Source organism: Microcebus murinus, chromosome 9, assembly GCF_040939455.1.
Source record: "Microcebus murinus isolate Inina chromosome 9, M.murinus_Inina_mat1.0, whole genome shotgun sequence".
In the NCBI taxonomy this organism is placed as follows: domain Eukaryota; kingdom Metazoa; phylum Chordata; class Mammalia; order Primates; family Cheirogaleidae; genus Microcebus; species Microcebus murinus.
Window position 1 is genome coordinate 76,350,176 of NC_134112.1, and position 19,693 is coordinate 76,369,868.

A 19,693-nucleotide genomic window follows, 5' to 3' on the forward strand; every position below is an offset into this window, starting at 1 on the left:
TAGCTCAAGCATGTTTTATATCACTTTCATATTTGCAGAAGAAAAAAAAAGTCTGAATTATACTGTGGTACAAACAAATCCCTGGATGTGCATCACTTATTTGGCTATTTGCTCTGCACAAAACATGGTCTGTTCAGAATGCAAACTGGAAGCAAGTAAATGCAGTACTCACCATGCAGGGTCCACACCCACCATCATCACCATTCTCAGAGCAATCCTTTTGTGCAAATTCCATTTTTCTATTGATGTTGCTAAACAGATGACTCCAATTAGCAGTAGGTGAAAATCTTTGAAATAAGCAGATGCCACCTGTAATTTCAATTAAACTCACAGTTATTTACATTGGTGGTGGGGGTGAAAGAACATTGCACAAGAAAGATTATTATGCTGCTCTTAACTTTGACCTTCAACTACATAATCTTTCTATTTTGTTGAGAAAAATGTAGATGTGTTTGAATACAAATTTAAACGTGTCCTGTATTCTTATCAGAAACCGTGTTAAATAAATATATATAGAAAAAAGAGTAACTAGAGTATTGGGTTATTAAGTAACTGAGTAACATAAGGCAAGTGCCTTCTATGTCCTTATTTTTCTAGCTATAAACTGGGGTTAATTTTTTTATGCTCCTGTGGTAGAATGGCAATGACTGTGATTTGGGAAAGTTCTGAATCAAGATCTGACCTGCTGATATCTTCTTCACGACTCATTATGCCATAACTGCGCAGCCACACCTTCATTTTTTGAATGGTTTTACCTTCAAAATTATTTATTATAAGACAAATGCTTTTAAATGAGGGCCACTGTTTTGAAGCCATTTTTGGTTAACACTATTCGGAGATTAGTAAAGTGTCCAGACACTTTAAGCAACCATGTGCAGCATGATTTCCCAAAGACTACTTTGAAATATTAGATATATAATGCTTTTCAAAAAAAGGATTATGTGGTCAATTAAGTTTGGAAAACATAGAATTTCAAAATACTAGAATTTTTTTTTTCCCGTAGTCCTTCACAAAACTTTTATAATCGCCTTTTACAAAACCTATATAATAGTGTATATAGAATATTGTCATTCTCAAGGATTGGTGGGATATAATACATATTGTTCAAACTTATCACAAAAAGCTTATTCTTATCTAATTTTTAGTACAAAATTAGATAAGAATAAGAATAATTCATGGGACTGCTTTTCAAGAGAACCTACTTTAGGAAATACTTGACTAAACCTAATCACAGATCTGTGCAGGGAGGAAAGGATCATAAGAGGAAATATCCCTTTAACAATCAAATAATGTCTAGTATTATAGAAGAAATGGAAGGGTAAGGACAAAACTATCCTAATGTTATGAAACCACAGAGGAAAAGGAAAATAAATTATATATATATGTATATATATAGTTTGCTATTTTAAATTGTATCTGCATTTTAAGCATAGCTTACTAAGTTTGGCCTGGTTTTAATACAAAGCAAAAATTAATGATTACCCTTGGAATTAAAAGTAGACAAATGGATAACTTAATTATGTTTTTATAAAATCTTAATTTATGATGGTTTTCAAAGTTTTATTTATCTCTTTACATATTGTAGTGATTAGGTAATAGAAAATAAATAATTATATCAATTTCCTTATTTCATTTATTAACTGCATTAAGATTATACATTGAAGATAATTTAACAAAAGAGAGCTCCATGCACCTACCACCCAAATTCTCATATATTAATAGTTTGCTATATTTGCTTTGGATCTTTTTATTTTATTAAAGAAATAAAGTATTGCAGATACAGTTTAAAAAAAAAAGGAAAAAGAAAAAAACATTTGCCATGTACCAAAAATGTAACAGGGGCAGAGGATACATGAAAAAATGCCTTATATATTTTTTTTCTTTTTATGTCTCTTCAATTCTCAAATATCAGGCCTTTCGAAATAGACCCTACTATCTTTCTGTATCACAGAGCCCTGTTTTTCAAATAGCATGTTGCATTACATAGATTCTAGTTGTTTATCTGCTTATTACCTGTTTTCCCTATGATACTACACATTCCATGAGGACCAGGACTGTGTTTTGCTCACCATCACATATTTGGCACGTAGCAGTCCTAGCACAGAGTAGGAGAGCTCAGTAAATAGTATTGAATGAATGAGAAAGGGAGAGAAGGATGTAACGAGCTACAGTCTCTGTGTCATTTTGGATCTGTTGAGCTTTCAGATGTTTGTGGGAAATTCAAATGGAAATGTCCAGTTGGATATACCAGTCTGAAGCTCAGAAGACATATCTGTCTGGATATGCAGATCTTGGTGTATTCAGCATTCCTTTAACAAATATGTATTTGAGTACCTACTATGTAGATGCCAGACATTATTTTAGTCCCATAGAGATAGAAGTTGAATTCTTAAGATTCAGCCATCAGATATATAAAACAAGAAGACTATATACAGAACTCTGTAGAATACTAGCTTTTAAGAGAAGGGCAGAAAAAAACTAATTTTTGAAATAGCCCAAAAAGAAAAATTCAATTCAGGGATAGAACCAGGGAGAAAAAAAATAATGGTTCAAAAGTCTGGAAACACTAGTAAATTGATAAACACTTACCTAGAGTAAGGGTTGAAAGAGTTAGAAGAATAGGAGGAAGGGGACAGAGTGTAGACAATTGGGATTTAGAAGCACAGAGACTGTAGTTCGTTACATCCTTCTCTCCCTTTCTCATTCATTGGTTACTCCTAATCTTGCTTTCTGGATTAACTCAGATGTCAATTCTTCCAAGATCCCTTCTCCGAGACCCTAAACTGGGTCGCATGATATTTCCCTCTTTTATAGCACATTTAATCTATAACACATAGTGAAAATTTCTTCACTTACCTGTCTTCTTTCTTACACTAGATGTGCTTTGAAGGCAGGCTGTGTCTTATTGATCATTGTATTTACAGATTTAGCACATGCCTAGCACATATTGGCACTCATTAGATGTTGAATTAATAAATCCCTAAACTCAATGAATTTACAAGTTAGACGAGAAAGAACGAGTTAACAAAGAGGATCATATATGCATGAACAATACCTCCTTAAGGCATAGTTGAGATTCAAAGAATAAATGGAGTAAGTGACCATTTTTTTTCCTAGAGGGATTAGGAAAGTCTTCTTACAAGCCCTGATACTGAAGTTTCTTACTGAAAGATGAATGATAGTTTTCTTTGCCCTTATTTCTTTTGTAATTTTGCTCATGAAAATATGCCCCATTGACTGCTATGTTCTGATTGTTGGTGTCCCCCCAAATTCATATGTTGACACCTAATATGAACCTAATATGCTGGCTTCAATCTCATGAATGGGATTAATGCCTTTATAAAATAAGTTTGAGGGAGCTCCCCTGCTCCTTCCACAATGTGATGATGCAGCAAAAATGCGCTACCTATGGTGCAGACAGCAAGCCCTCACCGGACACCAAATTTTTGGCTACTTGATCTTGGACTTCCCAGCCTCCAAAACTGGAGCAATAAATTTCTGTTACTTATAATTTACCCAGTTTAAGGTGTTTCATTATATCAGTCTGAATGGACTAAGATACTGACACTATTTTACCAACACTCTGAAAATTAAATGAAAGAATAAATGAAGAATTGCTTTAAAAAATACAAAGAAACACACAGAAGCAAGCCATCATTAGTAAGTTATTAAATGCAGAAAGAAGTCCAGGACCACGAGATGTTCTTGTTGGAATCTATTCTGGTTATATGAGAAGTGAGTACTTTGTGGGGTCCAGACAGTAAATATTCTAGACTTTGTGAACCATATGGTCTCTACTACAATTATTCAACTCTGTTGTTGTGGCACAAAAGAGCCAAAAACAATATGTAAATGAATGGCTATGGCTTTGTTCCAATAAACATTTATTTTAAAAATTAAGCAGAAGGCTGGATTTGGTCCACAGGCCCATGGTTTGCCAATTCCTCAAGAGACCATGCAAATTATGGCCTTCAGTCGAAATGAAATTAGTTTTTAAACCTAAGAAGGAATTTTCACATTCTCTATTTTGATTGTATTACTTATTCTTTGGTTTTTCCCAGAGTCAGAATATTTGTGGGAAAACATTAGTTATAGAAAGTTATGTTTGTTTATAGCTTACTTGTCCAGGAAGTAATAGAAGGTGCTATCATAAATGACACTAACAAATATAACTATTTTCAAGGCAAAATTAATATGTCTAATAAAATTGCTAATAAAATTTGAAATCTATTTGCAAAATCAGGTAGTTATACTTCTATCTCAAAATGAGATTTCATCAAAAAACATGGACTTTTGCAGTCAGAGTACCTAGGTTTTCTCTTAGCTTTGTAACATACCAGTTGAGCAACCTTTCTACAAATCAATAAAAAGTTGGAGAAGTTAAATAGTACCTCATATCATTTACAAATTAAATGAGATAATATTTTTTAAAAGTGCTTTGTTAGGTATAATGTGGCTTTGCTAAATCCAATGGTCAATATCTAGTTTTACATATTGAGTTGTTTATCAGCAGATTTGAAACATACAATCACTGCCTCATCCTCAAAATATTGCTCCAGTTGGATTCCAGGAACACACACCCTCCTGATTTTATTCCTATCTCAATAACCTTTTCTTATCAGTCTCTTTGGCTAGTACATTTTCTTCTCACTGATCTCTTAGTGTTGCAATTATGCAGAGCTTCCTCTTTGCCTTTCTATCTTTACTCATTCCCTAAGGGATCTCATCAAGTCTTAAGATTTCAAATACCATATATATGCTGATGACTCCCAGGTCTACATGTCCAATCAGCTCACTCTCTCATGAACTCTGGACTCATTTGTACTCAGCTGCCTGCTCAACATCTTTACCTAGATGTCCAATAGATATTTTAAATTTATGTATCCAGCACCGAACTCCCAGTGTCAGTTCCTCTCCTACAATAAGCCTACTGTGCCCATAGTATTTTCCATTTCAATTGGTAACAACTCCATTTTTCCATTTGTCAGGTCAAAAAGCTATGAGGCATCCTTGACTCTCTTCTTTCAATCATATGCCATATCCAATCAGTCAGGAAAGTTTATTTTTTTTACCTACAAAACTTATCCATAATATATTCAACATATCTATCAACAACCCTGGTCTGAATTCCCATGGTCTCTCAAGGAGATTGCAATAACCTAGTACCTGTCTCTTTCTTTCCACCTTGTTTCTCAGCACAGCCCAAGTAATCCCTTTAAGATCAAAGTCAGGTTGATAATGTCACTCTTTTACTCAAAATGTTTCTGAGGGTCCCACTCATTCAGAGCTAAAATCTTATAGTGACCTTTTTGGCCCTACTTGGTCCATTCCCTCTTCACATTACCTCCCTGACATAATTTTCTATAATTCTCCCCTTCACTCATTCTGTTCCAGTTGCACTACAGACTTTAAGGTCCTTGCACCGGGTATTTCTCCTTTTGCAGTGGTCATTCCCCAGCTTTCAAATGGCAAACTTTCTCATCTCCTATAAATCTTTGTTCAGGTGTCACCAAACCAATGAGGTCTAATCTGAATATTCTTTTTAAAACTTCCATATTTTCTGATGCCCACTATCTTGTTGCATTTTTTTTCATAGCACCAATTACTTTTCTAACTCACTATACTGTATAACTTATCTATTTATGAGATATATTGTTTATTGCTGCTTTTTACCTATAAAGATAGAAAACTTTTATCTGTTTTTATTACTGGATGCATTCCCAAGTTCTGGGCAGAGTCCTACCATGAAAATATTTATTGAATGACTGAGCAAATATGTAATGTAATATATATTATACATAAGTGTATATTTTCACATTCATATGTGTGAATTCTATACATAAACATATTTTCAATCATCATAACATTGATGATATTTTAGATTATCAAATTTGGCACACTCAGGTTTAACTCAGCAGATATGAGAAAAGTTTAATTTATTGATATTCTTCAAATGCAGTAATGTGCTCAGCAAGATATATTAATAGGTATTTAGCACTGGCTTAATGAATAGGTAAAGTAAGGTTAAAACAATGATGAACAAAGAGACACGTGTTTAGGACTCTGAACTTAGATGAAGACATTAAGGACACATTATCCTACTCAGTGACAGATTTGAGATTCAAAGATGCTGCAGTAGGCTGGAATGACAGTTTAAAACTCAAACCAGTTGTGAATAGTAACTCATAAGAAGGTTTGATACTTAGTTTGTATCATCGTTTAACATAGATTATTTAGTTTGGTTGCTATGACAACCCATGGCTTGTGTGGCATTATCACATTCCACTTACGGATGATAAAAAAGAGCTATTAAGGGACATGACCAGAATCATAATAAGCAGTTGGGGATGAATAGCAGGTTTCAATCTCAGGCTTTCGGACTAGATCTCTAGTTCTTTCCATAACACATTATACTTTTGGTCAGCTATTTATGAGTAAAAGGTAAGTTGCCCTGTCTAGAAAGAAGACCACAAGACTTAAATCAGTTATCTCCGCTATAAGTCCTCAGGGCTTTGATTTGCTGCAAGTTCCAGTTCAGCTTACTAGGTGAAGAAAGTCACATAAAGTTTAAAACAAACTTAGACTGAAATACTAGAGGGGAGATGATAGACTTATTTGCCTTTGCAACACTCAGAATGTTTCTAGAATAATCTATGCACTTTTGTCAATGTACAATAATATGAGTTTCCATATATTGAGTGTTTCCTATGTAACAGACTTTACATTTATTAACTAATATAATCTTTAAGTAACACTGACGAAACTAGAGTTAGTTCCAGGGAGAGAAAAGAAGATGGTGACGGTGATGGAGCCGGGGGTGGTAGATTTGGGCATGGGAGTTGAGGTCTGGAAACCAGAAAGACTCAAGGTGGAAATGGTATTAATATTAATTTTCAAATCCAAGTAACACTATCATGTAAAAGAAAAAATGAGGTTTATTTGTGGGATCTTAGATGTTAGGAAAATGTTTAGTGCATCAAAGTGACCGAGTTTTAGACTTGGATTTAATAAAGTTGCTTGAGAGTTGCTTAAGAGTTAAAATTATTCAAAAGTTATATGGATTTCCTCAAGGCATATTAGAGGCCAACAACCCAGAAAGTCTTCAAGCATTTTCGGAATGATTTCATCTGTACTAGATATTATAGAGGAGATCCCTGTTCTGGGCAAGAGTTGACCCAGAAGGACATTCTTCCCAAGTCTGAGATTCAGTGACTGTTAAATTAGCTGAGGCTAGCACCTTTGGTAATAAAGGCCTCTTGGGCGGGTATCTTCAGCCAGAGTGATGCAACTGCTATTGGCACCTACAATTTTACTGCCTCTAGTCAGGCCCCCACACACCAGGAAGAGGCAGAAATATGTAGCTCTGGCAGCTCCCACAAAGCCAGACCTTCCTACCTTTTCCTTCTGTTTTCCTATAGTGCTTCTATGTTTCCTCTCAAAGCAGCTTGCTACTGAAATGCCTCCTGATTCCAATTAACCTCACTCTACATCAGCATCTTTTAAAAAGTTAATTTAGTCAGTTTTATTGTTATCAAACCATAAGAGACAAATGTGTGACTGTTTAACTTAACTATCTCTGGAGACAGAACCATGCAAACCAGTAGGATAGGGGTTAACTATTTGACATCCTATTTTCGAGAACCTGTTAGTCGTTTCTTTTTATATTCTCTTTATTGAAATCCATATAGTAGGTTGGAGCAGTTAAGAAACTTCATAGATAATATATCTCAGATTCCATGGGATATCAGCCCTGCCCATATGCTCTTCCAAACTGACGGTGATTAGAAAGATGAGGCAAGATTAAGAGGAAGGGAGAAATCCAGTAAGAAAAGAGGAGCAGAGAGGATTAAAAATGCAAAAAGATGGACTTCTGCTCCAAAGTGGGGAAGAATGACATGAAAATAAAGAAGGGAATAGCTCCTCTCACAGGAAAAACTATAATCAATGGTTGGTTAAAAAGAAAAATATGCACCCACGTTAAATACAGGTGGGGCTCAAAACAACAATATTGAGCCTAGGCAGAACACATAAGTCCAAAGGTTATAAATTGCACTGACTGGGCATCTGGAACTCAACATCTTTCCTGAGAAAGTTTGAGCTGTGGTTTAGGTAGTTGTTGTTTGCTTGGTAGTTGGAGACTACATGGAGATAGATATTTCTGCTTTCAATGCCTTTCCTGCTTTTAATGGGAAACTGAATCCATTTTTCTACAGATGGGTATTCTTAGATTGTATAAAGATAAGACACACCTCTTAGAATTAATAAATTCCTCTCAGCAAGAACAAAATAGAAATATACATAGAGGTTAATTTAGTTTTATATTTTGAAATGGCATTTCGGGGAAAGAAAACAAGGAAGCTTTTTCTTCATTCAAAAAAAATTGTTTTTCCAACCGTGAGACCAAATTCTGCTGCATAGAAAAAGCTTATGCAGAATGTGAACAAGTTGCCTCTTTTATTGTGAGAGAGGCACCGGGTATCGAGTCAGTGGAAGATGACACACATAACTCAAGAAGTTGCAGCCTGTGCAACCTGTTTGTTCCCCTAAGGTTGGACACACATGCAGATTCTGAGAGGCAAGAAACAGTTGGAAATTTGAGAGACTTATGTGGAAGCTTCATCAACAGGATCATTATTTCCTTTAAAAGCAACGTTTTTCCAGTGGAAATCTCAGCACAAAATAGGGAATCTAATTTTGATAAACATTTGCAGGAGAACTTACCTCCTTAGAAGGCATGATCCCAAACATAGGAAACATTAAACCAGGCAGCAAAGCTGTTACTGACAGGGGCAAAGCTTCTGTGAGCCAAAATATGGCAATGACGAAGAGTATATAGGCACATTCTGCTTCCTGGAAAGAATGAAGGCAAATACAAGGTGAAATTATGAGACTAGGAAATCATCATTTAAATCATAGCCATATTTGCTGCATGGAGCCAGGTCACAGAGCAAGTAAGAAGCTCTGAAATCCTCTTTGAGTAGCCAGCAAGTAGTCCTGTCTTAGGGGTTCTAACAGCCAAAATTTAATAAACATGAGAAATCAATGACAGAAAAAAAAAATCCCCATTCATTAAGTTTTTTCACATTTCCTACATAACAGATAACATTATATAGTCAATTTCGTGTGCTCATATTAGTGTATATGGATGTTCGTACTCATGTTTATTTGGCCTATAAAATGCACTGCGAGCTAAAGTACTGCTAGAGTGCAGAAATAGCCATGATACAGCCTTTTTTCCGGGCAGGACACTTGACTTTTAATTGCATTCCTTGGTTCCTAGTTGGATAGGACTCATGCATACCTGCCTTGCTCTCCTTCTAACTAAAGGGAAATCAATCTAGGGGAAAACGTTTTCAAAACTTTGTCTCAGAGAAAAGACAATGACAAGGTATGTGTTATGGGTGATCCTGAATCCAGCTCCTAACTAGAGATGAAGAGCTTTCTGCTTTGCTTTTTTTTTTTTTTTTTTTTTTTGAGACAGAGTCTCACTTTATTGCCCAGGCTAGAGTGAGTGCCGTGGCGTCGGTCTAGCTCACAGCAACCTCAAACTCCTGGCTCAAGCAATCCTCCTGCCTCAGCCTCCCAAGTAGCTGGGACTACAGGCATTCGCCACCATGCCCGGCTAATTTTTTGTATATATATATTAGTTGGCCAATTAATTTCTTTCTATTTATAGTAGAGACGGGGTCTCGCTCTTGCTCAGGCTGGTTTCGAACTCCTGACCTCGAGCAATCCGCCCGCCTTGGCCTCCCAGAGAGCTAGGATTACAGGCGTGAGCCACCTCTGCTTTGCTTTTTGAGAAAGACAACTGAGTCACTGGGGAGACACGAGGTGATTCAACAGGAATGCAACTCTATAGAATCTTTTGCTTTGCTTAGTATAAACCTGTAGTTTTCTGTTTTAAGACATTGTTAAGTGGTTGAAATTTATCATTATATTTGAATTATATGGATAATTTTGATATGAAATCACCTGGAATATACTAAGTGGTCAATGAAAGTTAGCAGTTCTTATATGGCTTTGTTTCGCTCTCACACTGCCTACTCTCTGAAATTTCTGAGTTGCATTTGAAAAATTTACAAAAAATGTCATTTGGGTTTAATGAGATCTTATATGTAAGGTTTATACAATGTCTAGCTTTGCTGCCCTCTGATTCATGTACCTCAGGATGAGTCCTCTGGGCTTGGTGTCACCCCGCTTCCCTACACTTTGAGCGGGTTTCTAAGAAACGCCTATAAGCCAGGATGATGTCATGTCTTTATTGTGTTATCTTTTTAAAGGAGAAAGAATAAAGGTGTTTTGATGTTGACAGTTTTATAAAGAGTCTACCTCTACAATCTTGACAAACAATAAAACAGAAAAACATAGCTAAGCCTTGACTGACTCTTCCTAAATTGCTCTAGGGAGAAAAGTTGTGAATACTAGCTTAATTTAAAATGCCAGTGTAGAAGAAGTGTTGTTTTGTTCTCTTAATGAGAACACAAGGATAACCCAAAAGTTCCTCTTTGTGACTTTATGTTTTCTGTCATACTTGTAAGAACCTAGGTTTCAAAGACAAAATGTACCCTTTTTTTTTATCTTACTGTCTAGTTACTACCAGCCAATCTCTTGGTCCTAACTAGTCCCCTGTCATTTTACCTCTCAAATCTGCCCTTCTTCCTCTACCCCCACTCTTCCACCAAAAGTGAGGCTATTCTAAAACCAGATCGTTTTTCCAGAATCCATTTTCCTTTTGTCATTCTTTTGCATAAAGCCAGATTAAAAGTCTAGCCACCCTGAGGACTATCTGGGACACCACTGCACCTCCCTGGCTCCTTCATAGCCATCTTCATCCTTCCTACTGTAAGAAGTTTTTCTAATATTTCCAGAGTTATGAAGCTATTATGGGCAGTTCCCTTATATTTAAAAAATAACTGAAAGTACTAAAAACTTTTTAACTTTTATCCTTTTAAAAAAGTTTTCAAAATTATGAAATGTTTAGAACATATAAACATAACAAACATACTTGTACACTTCATCATATTAAACAAATGTTGAAATTTTGCCACATTTGCTTGAATTTTTTAAAATAAATAAAACATTCTACATGTAGTTAAAGACTGGTAAGTACCACTCCCTCATTGTCTTTTCTGTCCATCCCCAGATTTAACCACTGTCTCCAATGTAGTGAATAACCTATTGTGTGTTTTTGTGATTTTATTACTACATACAGATATTAATACATTAATAAACAACATGTGGTTTTAAAATTAAATAAGATTTACTCTCTATATAATTTTGTAACTTGTTTCTTTCAATCAGCATTTTATATATTTCAAATAAATTCATACTGATACATGTAGAACTATGGTTACTTCATTTTAAATGAGTATAGCATTATTTTTATGAATATGCTACCATTTATTTGTCTATTTTTTGACTGATGGATGTTTAGACTTTTCCCTCAGTTTTTCACTATTATAAGGCTGTAAAGCTGTGAACATCTTTGTACCTATCTCCACATGCCTGGATATGGAGAAGAGATTTTCTAAGCTGGAGTAGAAAATTAGTAGTGAAATTTCTGGGTGGAAAGGGTCCATTTGGACATTACTAGGTTTTGCCTATTTGCTATCCAAGATGGTTGCACTAGTTTATATTAACACCAACAATGTGAAAACATTCCATTTCACCAAACTTGGTATATTGGACTAATTTATTCATTTGACAATCTGATGGTATACAAAGTTCTTATTTAATTTGTATTTGCTTGGATACCAGTGAAGTATTTTTCATGGTTATTGAACATAATTGTTTCTCTTCTGCAAATTAGCTGTTTATAGTTCTTTTCCATTTTTCTGTTGAGTTCCTTCTTTTTTCTCATGGATTTATGGAGTTATTTTATATACTTAATATTATTTCTTTATAAATTCTATATTTGTAGACATTTGACTTAGTCTCTAGCTTGTTTATGAAGTTTGCTTTATTGTATTTTTGGATGAAATGAGGATCTTAATGAAGTGATTTTTAAAATCTTTTTTGTTATGTTTTGTGTTTTTTTCCATCTTGTATGAGAAAATCTTCCTATTTTATATATTTCCACAGTTTTCTAAAGTTAAAAAAATTTCAAGCTTTAATTTACGTATTATGGAGATCTGGTACATATTTTTTTCTCCAAGTGGATACCCAAAGTTCCCTGGCTTTTTTAATTGAATGGTCCATCTTTTACCTACTAATTCATCTTGCTAACATATTTCCTGTGTTGAATTTCTACAAATGCAGACATGTATGCTTCTGGACTCTTATTTTGTCCTCCCCCTTTCCCACTGCCACCTCTTGAAAATCAGTTCTTGCAAAATTATCATGCTCTTTTAATTTCTATAGCTTTCAATAAGGTTTACAATCTGTATGGCAAGTCCCTTATCTTACATTTTCTCAAACTTGCCTTATAGTGTTAGATTTTTATTCTTCTTTGTCAACTAAAAAAATACAATTTCAAGTAGTGAAAAGTTAGTTTAGATTTTGACTCAAATTATACAGAATTTATAGAGTAATAAATACCCTTAAATATTTTCATCTGTGAACTTATCTATTCTTTTTGTGTCCATTAAATCTCTTCAATAATATTTTATAGGTTTCTCCATTAGGGTCTGTTATATGTTTGTTGGATGTCTTCATTATGGCCGAGAATGAGATATTTATTTAATTATTATTCTTTTGGAGAGATTTTTTTTCCCTTTTCTGTTTGGTAGCTTTAAAATTTCTCCTTATCTTTGATCTGAAGTTTTCATTTATGATGTGTAAATATGGACCAATATTTTATTAAATTGTACTTAAGAAATGCATCTGAGGACTCTTCATTAATTGTGGAGAATTCAGTCATTATTACTTTGAACATAATTTCTCCTTTATTCTCTCTTTTTCAGGAGTGGTTATACATGGTTGTTGGATTCTGAATTCATTCTTCAGATTATTCTCCCACTTAAACATATCTCTTTATTATTATGTCTGACATTTCAGGTGAATTCTGGTATTCTCTCTCGGTTCACTGATATTATTTTTAAGTATACTCCATTTAAATTTTATTTCATCTTGTATTAAGTAGTGTACTATAATGGACATATTGAGGCCATAAAATTAATGATAGCTATAAAGCTCACTCAAGTGTCTTGCTGACACTATGTGTAGCCTAGCAGTATGTCACATAGTATGGCTGACATTATGTGTCACTTAGCAATATGATGGGGATTTTCAACACAGGCCTGAGGATTTCAAGGAGACAAGGCCATCTCAGCACAGATGCAACTATCATAAACAAACAAACAAACAAACAAACCGCTTATCCTTATAAGAATATCTTAAACTCCCTTTTTGAAAGAAATACCTGGTAACTAAGCTGAGTACAGGTATAAGAAAGGGGGAAACATTCTTCAAATTCTGAGAATGGTCTCTGGACAAAGACCCTCAGGTCAGTTGTTCATCTAACTATATGTGGCCTGCTTCTGCTATTTTTCTTGTAGGAGTGCTGCCAGAATAAATAAACTGCTTGAGCATTAGATGGTGTCTAAGACTCATCTTCGATATGACTTAAACCAAAGGGCAGAAATTATTCCTGGGGAAGCTGGTTAATTAGGGCCACCTGAGATCCCCTTAACACATTTGTTTAAGGTTTTTTGGTTTTGTTGTTTTTAAATTTTGGTGACTACATTTTTCATTTCCAGAGTCTCTAACTCGTTATTTTTTATATTTACCCGTTCTTGCATTATTATTTAAAAGAATAATTTTTCTTTTTGTGGATTTTTTTCTTTTCCTAACTTGCTAATGTCCCTATTATTTTGATTTCATCTGAGTTGATTTTGCCAGTCTTTGTTTACCGTATTTTGAAATTGTATTTTCAAATTTATTCTGAGTGGTAGTTGTTTTAGTTTTTTTGTTTTCTCTTTCTACACTCGTCGTTCCTTTTTTAGCAGTTTTTCAGTTGCTTCCGCTCAGGCCTTAGTTCCCAGTCCAAGCGTGTCTAATTTTGGCAGCCTGGGGGCCCTTTCCTGCCAGAATAATACAGATCCAGTGATTTAGCTGGGTCAGGTAGCTTCAGGAGGTCCTGGCTGGGGGGCTGGGCAGTGTTTGCTTCCTACGAGCTACACAGGCAGTGATCAGTCTAGCTTTTTCTTTGTTTTTCACAGCTTTGAAAAACTACTCTCCAGCCGTTAGTTTCTGGCATTGAACCTGACTCTGCCCCCAGAATAATGTGAGACTATTTTAAACCATGGGTCTCACCTTGGTGTCAACTTGTTTGCTTTTCTGACCTATTCTGATCTACAGCAATATTTATTATTTGTTTATTTTATTTAATTTATTTTTATTTCAGGATATTATGGGGGTACAAACATTTTGGTTACATGTTATGACTTACAACAATATTTATTTGCTTTGTGTTTAGAGTAGAGAAAAGTCTTTGGGAGAGGAGATCCTAGTTGTATAAAACTTCATTTAAACTGTTCATCATAGGCTTTATATATAGAAAAACTTACTTAAAATATAAGAATATTTTCCAAGGAAACAGATAAACCTGTTTTCTGACTTATGATTAAGTAACAAGATGGGAAAATAACATTCACAAATGCGTATTATGTGCCAGATACAATATGTGATGGTTCACATGACTTATTTTATTTAGTCCTCACCAAAATTCTGTGGGGTAGGTTTTGTAATTCCATGTGGAACAATGATCACACTGCTAGTATGTGGTACAGTTGGGATTCAATCCACATAGAAACTCTGTGGGATTATTATTTTTTTCAAATTTACTATCCTATTCCTAGTACTTAAAACAGTGCCTCACATAAAGTATGTGCTCGGTAATATTTGTTTAGTGAATGAAGTTCTTTGTGTTCTTTCTACTATTGTTTTTATTTGCATAGCCTGATCTATATATAAACACTAAATCTCTACCCTGGGCATAAGATTCCTTAGCATGGGAGCTTCTTTCTCTTTCCTTGTTCCCTTTTCTTTTTTCTCCCCTACTTGCCTGGCATTGGATATATTGATGCTCACTCCAGTGGGTGAATGTCTCCACATTTTCCCCAGAGCCCTTATCTCTCTTGCTAACAAAAGTATTGGAAAGAAAGTGTTTACCTGCATAGGGTATTTCCCCGTAGCTTACATGCCCACCTCTTCAGCTCCCATTTAACAATATCACAGTCATATCACGTCTTAACCACCTCAACTAAGCACAACTAGGGCACTTGCTGAAGGGATAGAAAAGGCAAATAAAACTATGATTAGGCAATTTGGATAATGACTTTTTTCCCTCTCACAAAGTTCTGTCAAATTATCTTGGGAAATGTGGCCGATTATATTTAAAAATCACCTTGGTTCTCTTTTAAATTATAGCCCCACATAGAAATGAAGTATAAATTCAGCTTTAAAGTACAGGTTTTTTTCATGCCTTCCCCCTTTTTTAATGACACACTGACTGATATTAGGGAGTAATTTGGCTGATGAATTAGTACTAAGAAAAGCAGGACCAATCACAGGCCTCACTCTCTGCAACTGATTTTCTAAAGAGAACACAAAGCAATTAAGAAAAAAGAAAAACCATGCATTCTCAATCTGTGTGCTGCAAGAAAAACACTATTATTATTTGAAAGAGCCTCTAAAGGGCTTTGCACAGTTCTTGATACTCTTACCCCTACTGGGGCAGTGATTTCTCCAGACTCAGTCCATATTAATTGCAAAGCTTAAAATGCTTCGAAATATCCTCATCTTGGAAGATGGAGAGTAAGAAGGAGTTCAATCACAAATTCAAGGAAAAAAATAACTAGCATTTCTTGTTAGTTTTTAGCCAAAACGGATAGCAGGGAAAGGCAATTTGTAACCTCACTATGCCAACTACTAGGAAATTTTTAACTCCTCCCTTTCACTCAACCTCTACACCTAACCAGCACCTGTGATGCACTGTTTTCACACTCCATGCACACAGTGGAACTGGGAAAAAACACAGAGATCATCCAGTTCTCCAACCTGACTATGCATTAGGATGTGATCAGAATGCAGTCCACGAATTAACTGCTTCAGAATCACCTGGGGTGACGTTTGTTAAACATACAGCATCCTGCACTTCCCATCCAAAGAGGCTGTGATTTTTTACAAGTATCACAAGTGAATCTGGGGCAGCTGATTCACAGACAACACTTGAAGATTTTAAAAAAGAGTCTTATTCATTGTATGGATGAGGAAATGAGTCAAGAGGTAGCACGTCGGAGTCACTTGGGGAATTTTTCAGACTATGCTATGTAAGTCAGGGGAGGCTAGTCTGTGCTGTGTGCAAAACTCCCCAAATCTCAGCAGCTTAAAACAATCAACGTTTATTTCTTTCTCACACTATTTGTCCATCATTGCCAAAGGTTGTTCTGCAATCCTCATCTCAATGCATGCTTTTGTGATTGCAGATGCAGGAACAATGGAGTAAGGCAAATGGAGCACAGTTTTTAAAAGATCTGATATAAATACCATTAAAGAGGCAAAGATATCTATGAGCTTGTGAGTCAGACAGATTTGTTTTCAAATCCTCCGGCTCCTTGGATGGACTGTGTGATTTGGGGCACTTTTCTTAACTTCTCGGAGTCTCTGTTTGTTCATCTGTAAAATGGGGATATTATTGGCTATTACTAATAGTTGTTATGAGGCTCATAGTGGGCATTCACATTTATTATTGTTACCAAACAATAAATAAAAACATAGCATGAAGGTAAAAAGGAGATTCGTGGAAGAGACACCTTCCTGTTACCCTTACATTCTCATTCTGTCCTTTCATCATTCTTTTTGCGCTGTTGAAGTTACTTCCATCCATCACCTTCTTTCCCTGTGTCCCATCCTTCCTACCAGATCCAGCTTCAGTCCTACATCCTTCTACCATGCAAGATCATCCATCCATTTATCCAACCATCTATCCATCCAGCACAGTTATCGACTATCTACTATGTGGCAAGCATTGTGTTTCGTGCTGGAAGAGACAGAAATTAAACAATGTGCTCCGTGTTCTTGAGGTATGTACAGTACAGAGGGGGAGGCAAAGACAAAAGCGAAATGAAATGCACACTATAATGGATGCGAATGTATCTGTGCTGCGGTGGGAGCATCGAGGATGATTCTCGATTTGCATCACAGCCTGAGCCTCCCTTCCCAGTAAGGTGGGGGCAAAATGAGAGGGCATTCTAGGAAGAGGGTACAGTATGCACAATGGCAGAGACGCAAGAATAGTCACAATATCCAAGAGACTGCAGATAATGAAGTATTGCTACAGTGGAACATGAGAATGTGGGAGATAGATATTGGGGGCTTTGGGGGGGTCATTAGGACAAATAAAGGACAAAATGTTAAATTCCCATCAGTGTATGCCTGCTTTGTTTAGGCATTTTTCCCCCAGTAGGTAAAGGGGAGCCATTGATGAAGTTTCACCAGGAGTGCAATAGGACTAGGTTGACATTTTACAAAGAGTTCTCTGGCAGGAGACCTTGGGAGACAGAGTGTGAAAAAATGGTCTATGAAAGAAAGCGATGAAGACAGCCTTATGAAAGCAGTGCCAGCCCGAATGGACAGGGGTAAACACGGGGTGAAAAGGGGATTTGGGAGGGTTTAGATTGTGATAACACAGCATAGTCTGTGTGAGGAAGGCTTATGGGTATTTGAAGCATCTGAGATAACACACAAGTTCCTGGCCTGTGAAGGAGTGAAGAGTAGTAGTATTTTCTGAGATAAAGAAAACAGAAGGAGCAGCAGGTCGTGTGCAAGGGACACTGTGTGCAGTTGGGGGAACGAAGGAGCTGGAGGAGGATGAATCCTTAATGGTTTATCCACCTTTTAATTATGGGTCCACAGCACAAACATTTTGTTTAAATTATTTGGCAGGTATTTACATACAACCTCATTTTGTCATTAATGTTTGTCATAGTATATATTGACTTTCCAGCAATTCTGCAAGCTCCCTGAAGACAGAAACATTAATGTAAACTTCTGCTTATATCACACCTGGCATTTCAGTTTGGGCTTAGAAAGTTCTCATAAAATATTTGTAAAATAAAAATGTATCAAAGTTGAATTTTTTGCTTTTGTTCATCTACACCATTACCATGAACATGATTCGTATTTTTTTTTTCTTGCCCTTCACCACTTCTGCATTCTTTGGTATCTAAAATGTTCACTTTCTTGGAGTTTATAGCATTTTCTTCTTTAAGTTAAATCCGTACAATACTTTTAAACCAATACTTAAGACAATATCAATTGCTTTAATTAATATATTTAACTATTTGATTTGGCCATTTAAGAATTCTTTATGTTTTCTTGGATTTCTCCCCTCCATCTTCTATCGCTTGTAATCCTTTCAAATTCTCTCCCACTCGTTTTCATTTTCTTTGACAGACTTCTCAGCCTACCACTTCCCCCTTCTAGTGGATGCTTTATCCCTTTGAAGTTTACATTTCCTTGCAATCATTATATTTCTCCCATCTGTTTATTTTATTTTTAGATTTAGCACCATACGTCTCTCATTATGTATCATTCCTTTTATTTATTATCATTTCTATTCTAACTTTGAAAGTCATGATGTTTCCAGTGAGTATATTGTGACTTTCAAAGTTAGAATATAAAATATTTTCTAAGGAAAGCCAGAAGTACCTGAGAGAAAATTGAAATCTTGTCTTGGTTTTACAACCTATCAACTAGGAAATGCTGCTCAATGCCCATGCAATTGTTTCCTGTCTCCTTATCTTGAAAAGGGGGCCCAGTAAATGGGGAAACCAGAATGAGTGAGGCCTACCTGGCAGAAATGCACTCTACGAACATCATATATTGTTGCTGAATTTTGTCCTCTTACTACTCCTCAGACAAACCTGGTCTTTTTATCTTTTTTCTTTCATGACTAGAAATACAAAGAAAGACCAAGAATTGGAAAAATAAGTAAGGAAATAGTACTGAGCACTGAAAAGAGTAAAAATTAACAAAATGCTGGAAATAGTCATAGAAGAACAAAGGTGCAAAGGCAATATCCCTGGAACTATGGCACATAGCATAGGCCAGTCTTAAGTTTTTGTCTGGGAATATTTAAGAAAATTTCTCTCTAAAATGAGAAAAATTCAGTGTGATTATTTCATTCAAATAAATAGCAATTACATGAATTACATTACAGGCTTGTTTACTGATGATTACTAATTGGAAAAGGACTAGGATTACCTTTATGTTTAGGCAACAATTAAAAAGAATTTCTTCCACTAATTCCTTCTCATTTGGAGCAGATGTTTCTTATTTGGAGATTTTCTTTTGTTTAGATGGGGCTTCTCCCCGCCCCCCACCCCTTACTTGTATGGGTGTGACTGCATCATATGTTGGGTAAAAACCTTTGGCTTTGCTTGTGGCTTCTTTGAGGGCAATCTAGGTTCTGGATAGAGGCCTTGGTTATAGATATCCTTGTCAGTTGCCAGTTAATTGTAGTCTGTAGCACTAGTGAGCTATGTGTATGGGCAAATTCCCTGTCTCTCTTTGATGAGGGAGGATGGAGGAGGTCTTTGAAGTCCTTTCTCTTTCCCTTGCCCCGTGGTCTTCTTTATAGTGTGAATTGTATTGGCAAGCCTAGTTTAATCTCCAAGACAGTAGGTGGTGCTTGTGGGTAAGAATCAATGGCACCCTGTATGATTGATACATACAGTAAATGCTGTAAAGG

General features: G+C 35.7%; 1 protein-coding gene across 1 annotated transcript in view; it reads right to left on the minus strand.

Moving 5' to 3' along the window:
- The window catches only part of SLC13A1 (solute carrier family 13 member 1), a 78,508-nt gene that overhangs the window by 53,915 nt on the left and 4,900 nt on the right, over positions 1-19,693 (minus strand). Inside the window, exons 2-3 of the mRNA XM_012751842.3 lie at positions 8,722-8,850; positions 173-309 (exon numbers count right to left, since the gene is read on the minus strand). Of these exons, the coding sequence (XP_012607296.2) occupies positions 173-309; positions 8,722-8,850 (266 nt within the window). The remainder of the gene's footprint in view (positions 1-172; positions 310-8,721; positions 8,851-19,693) is intronic.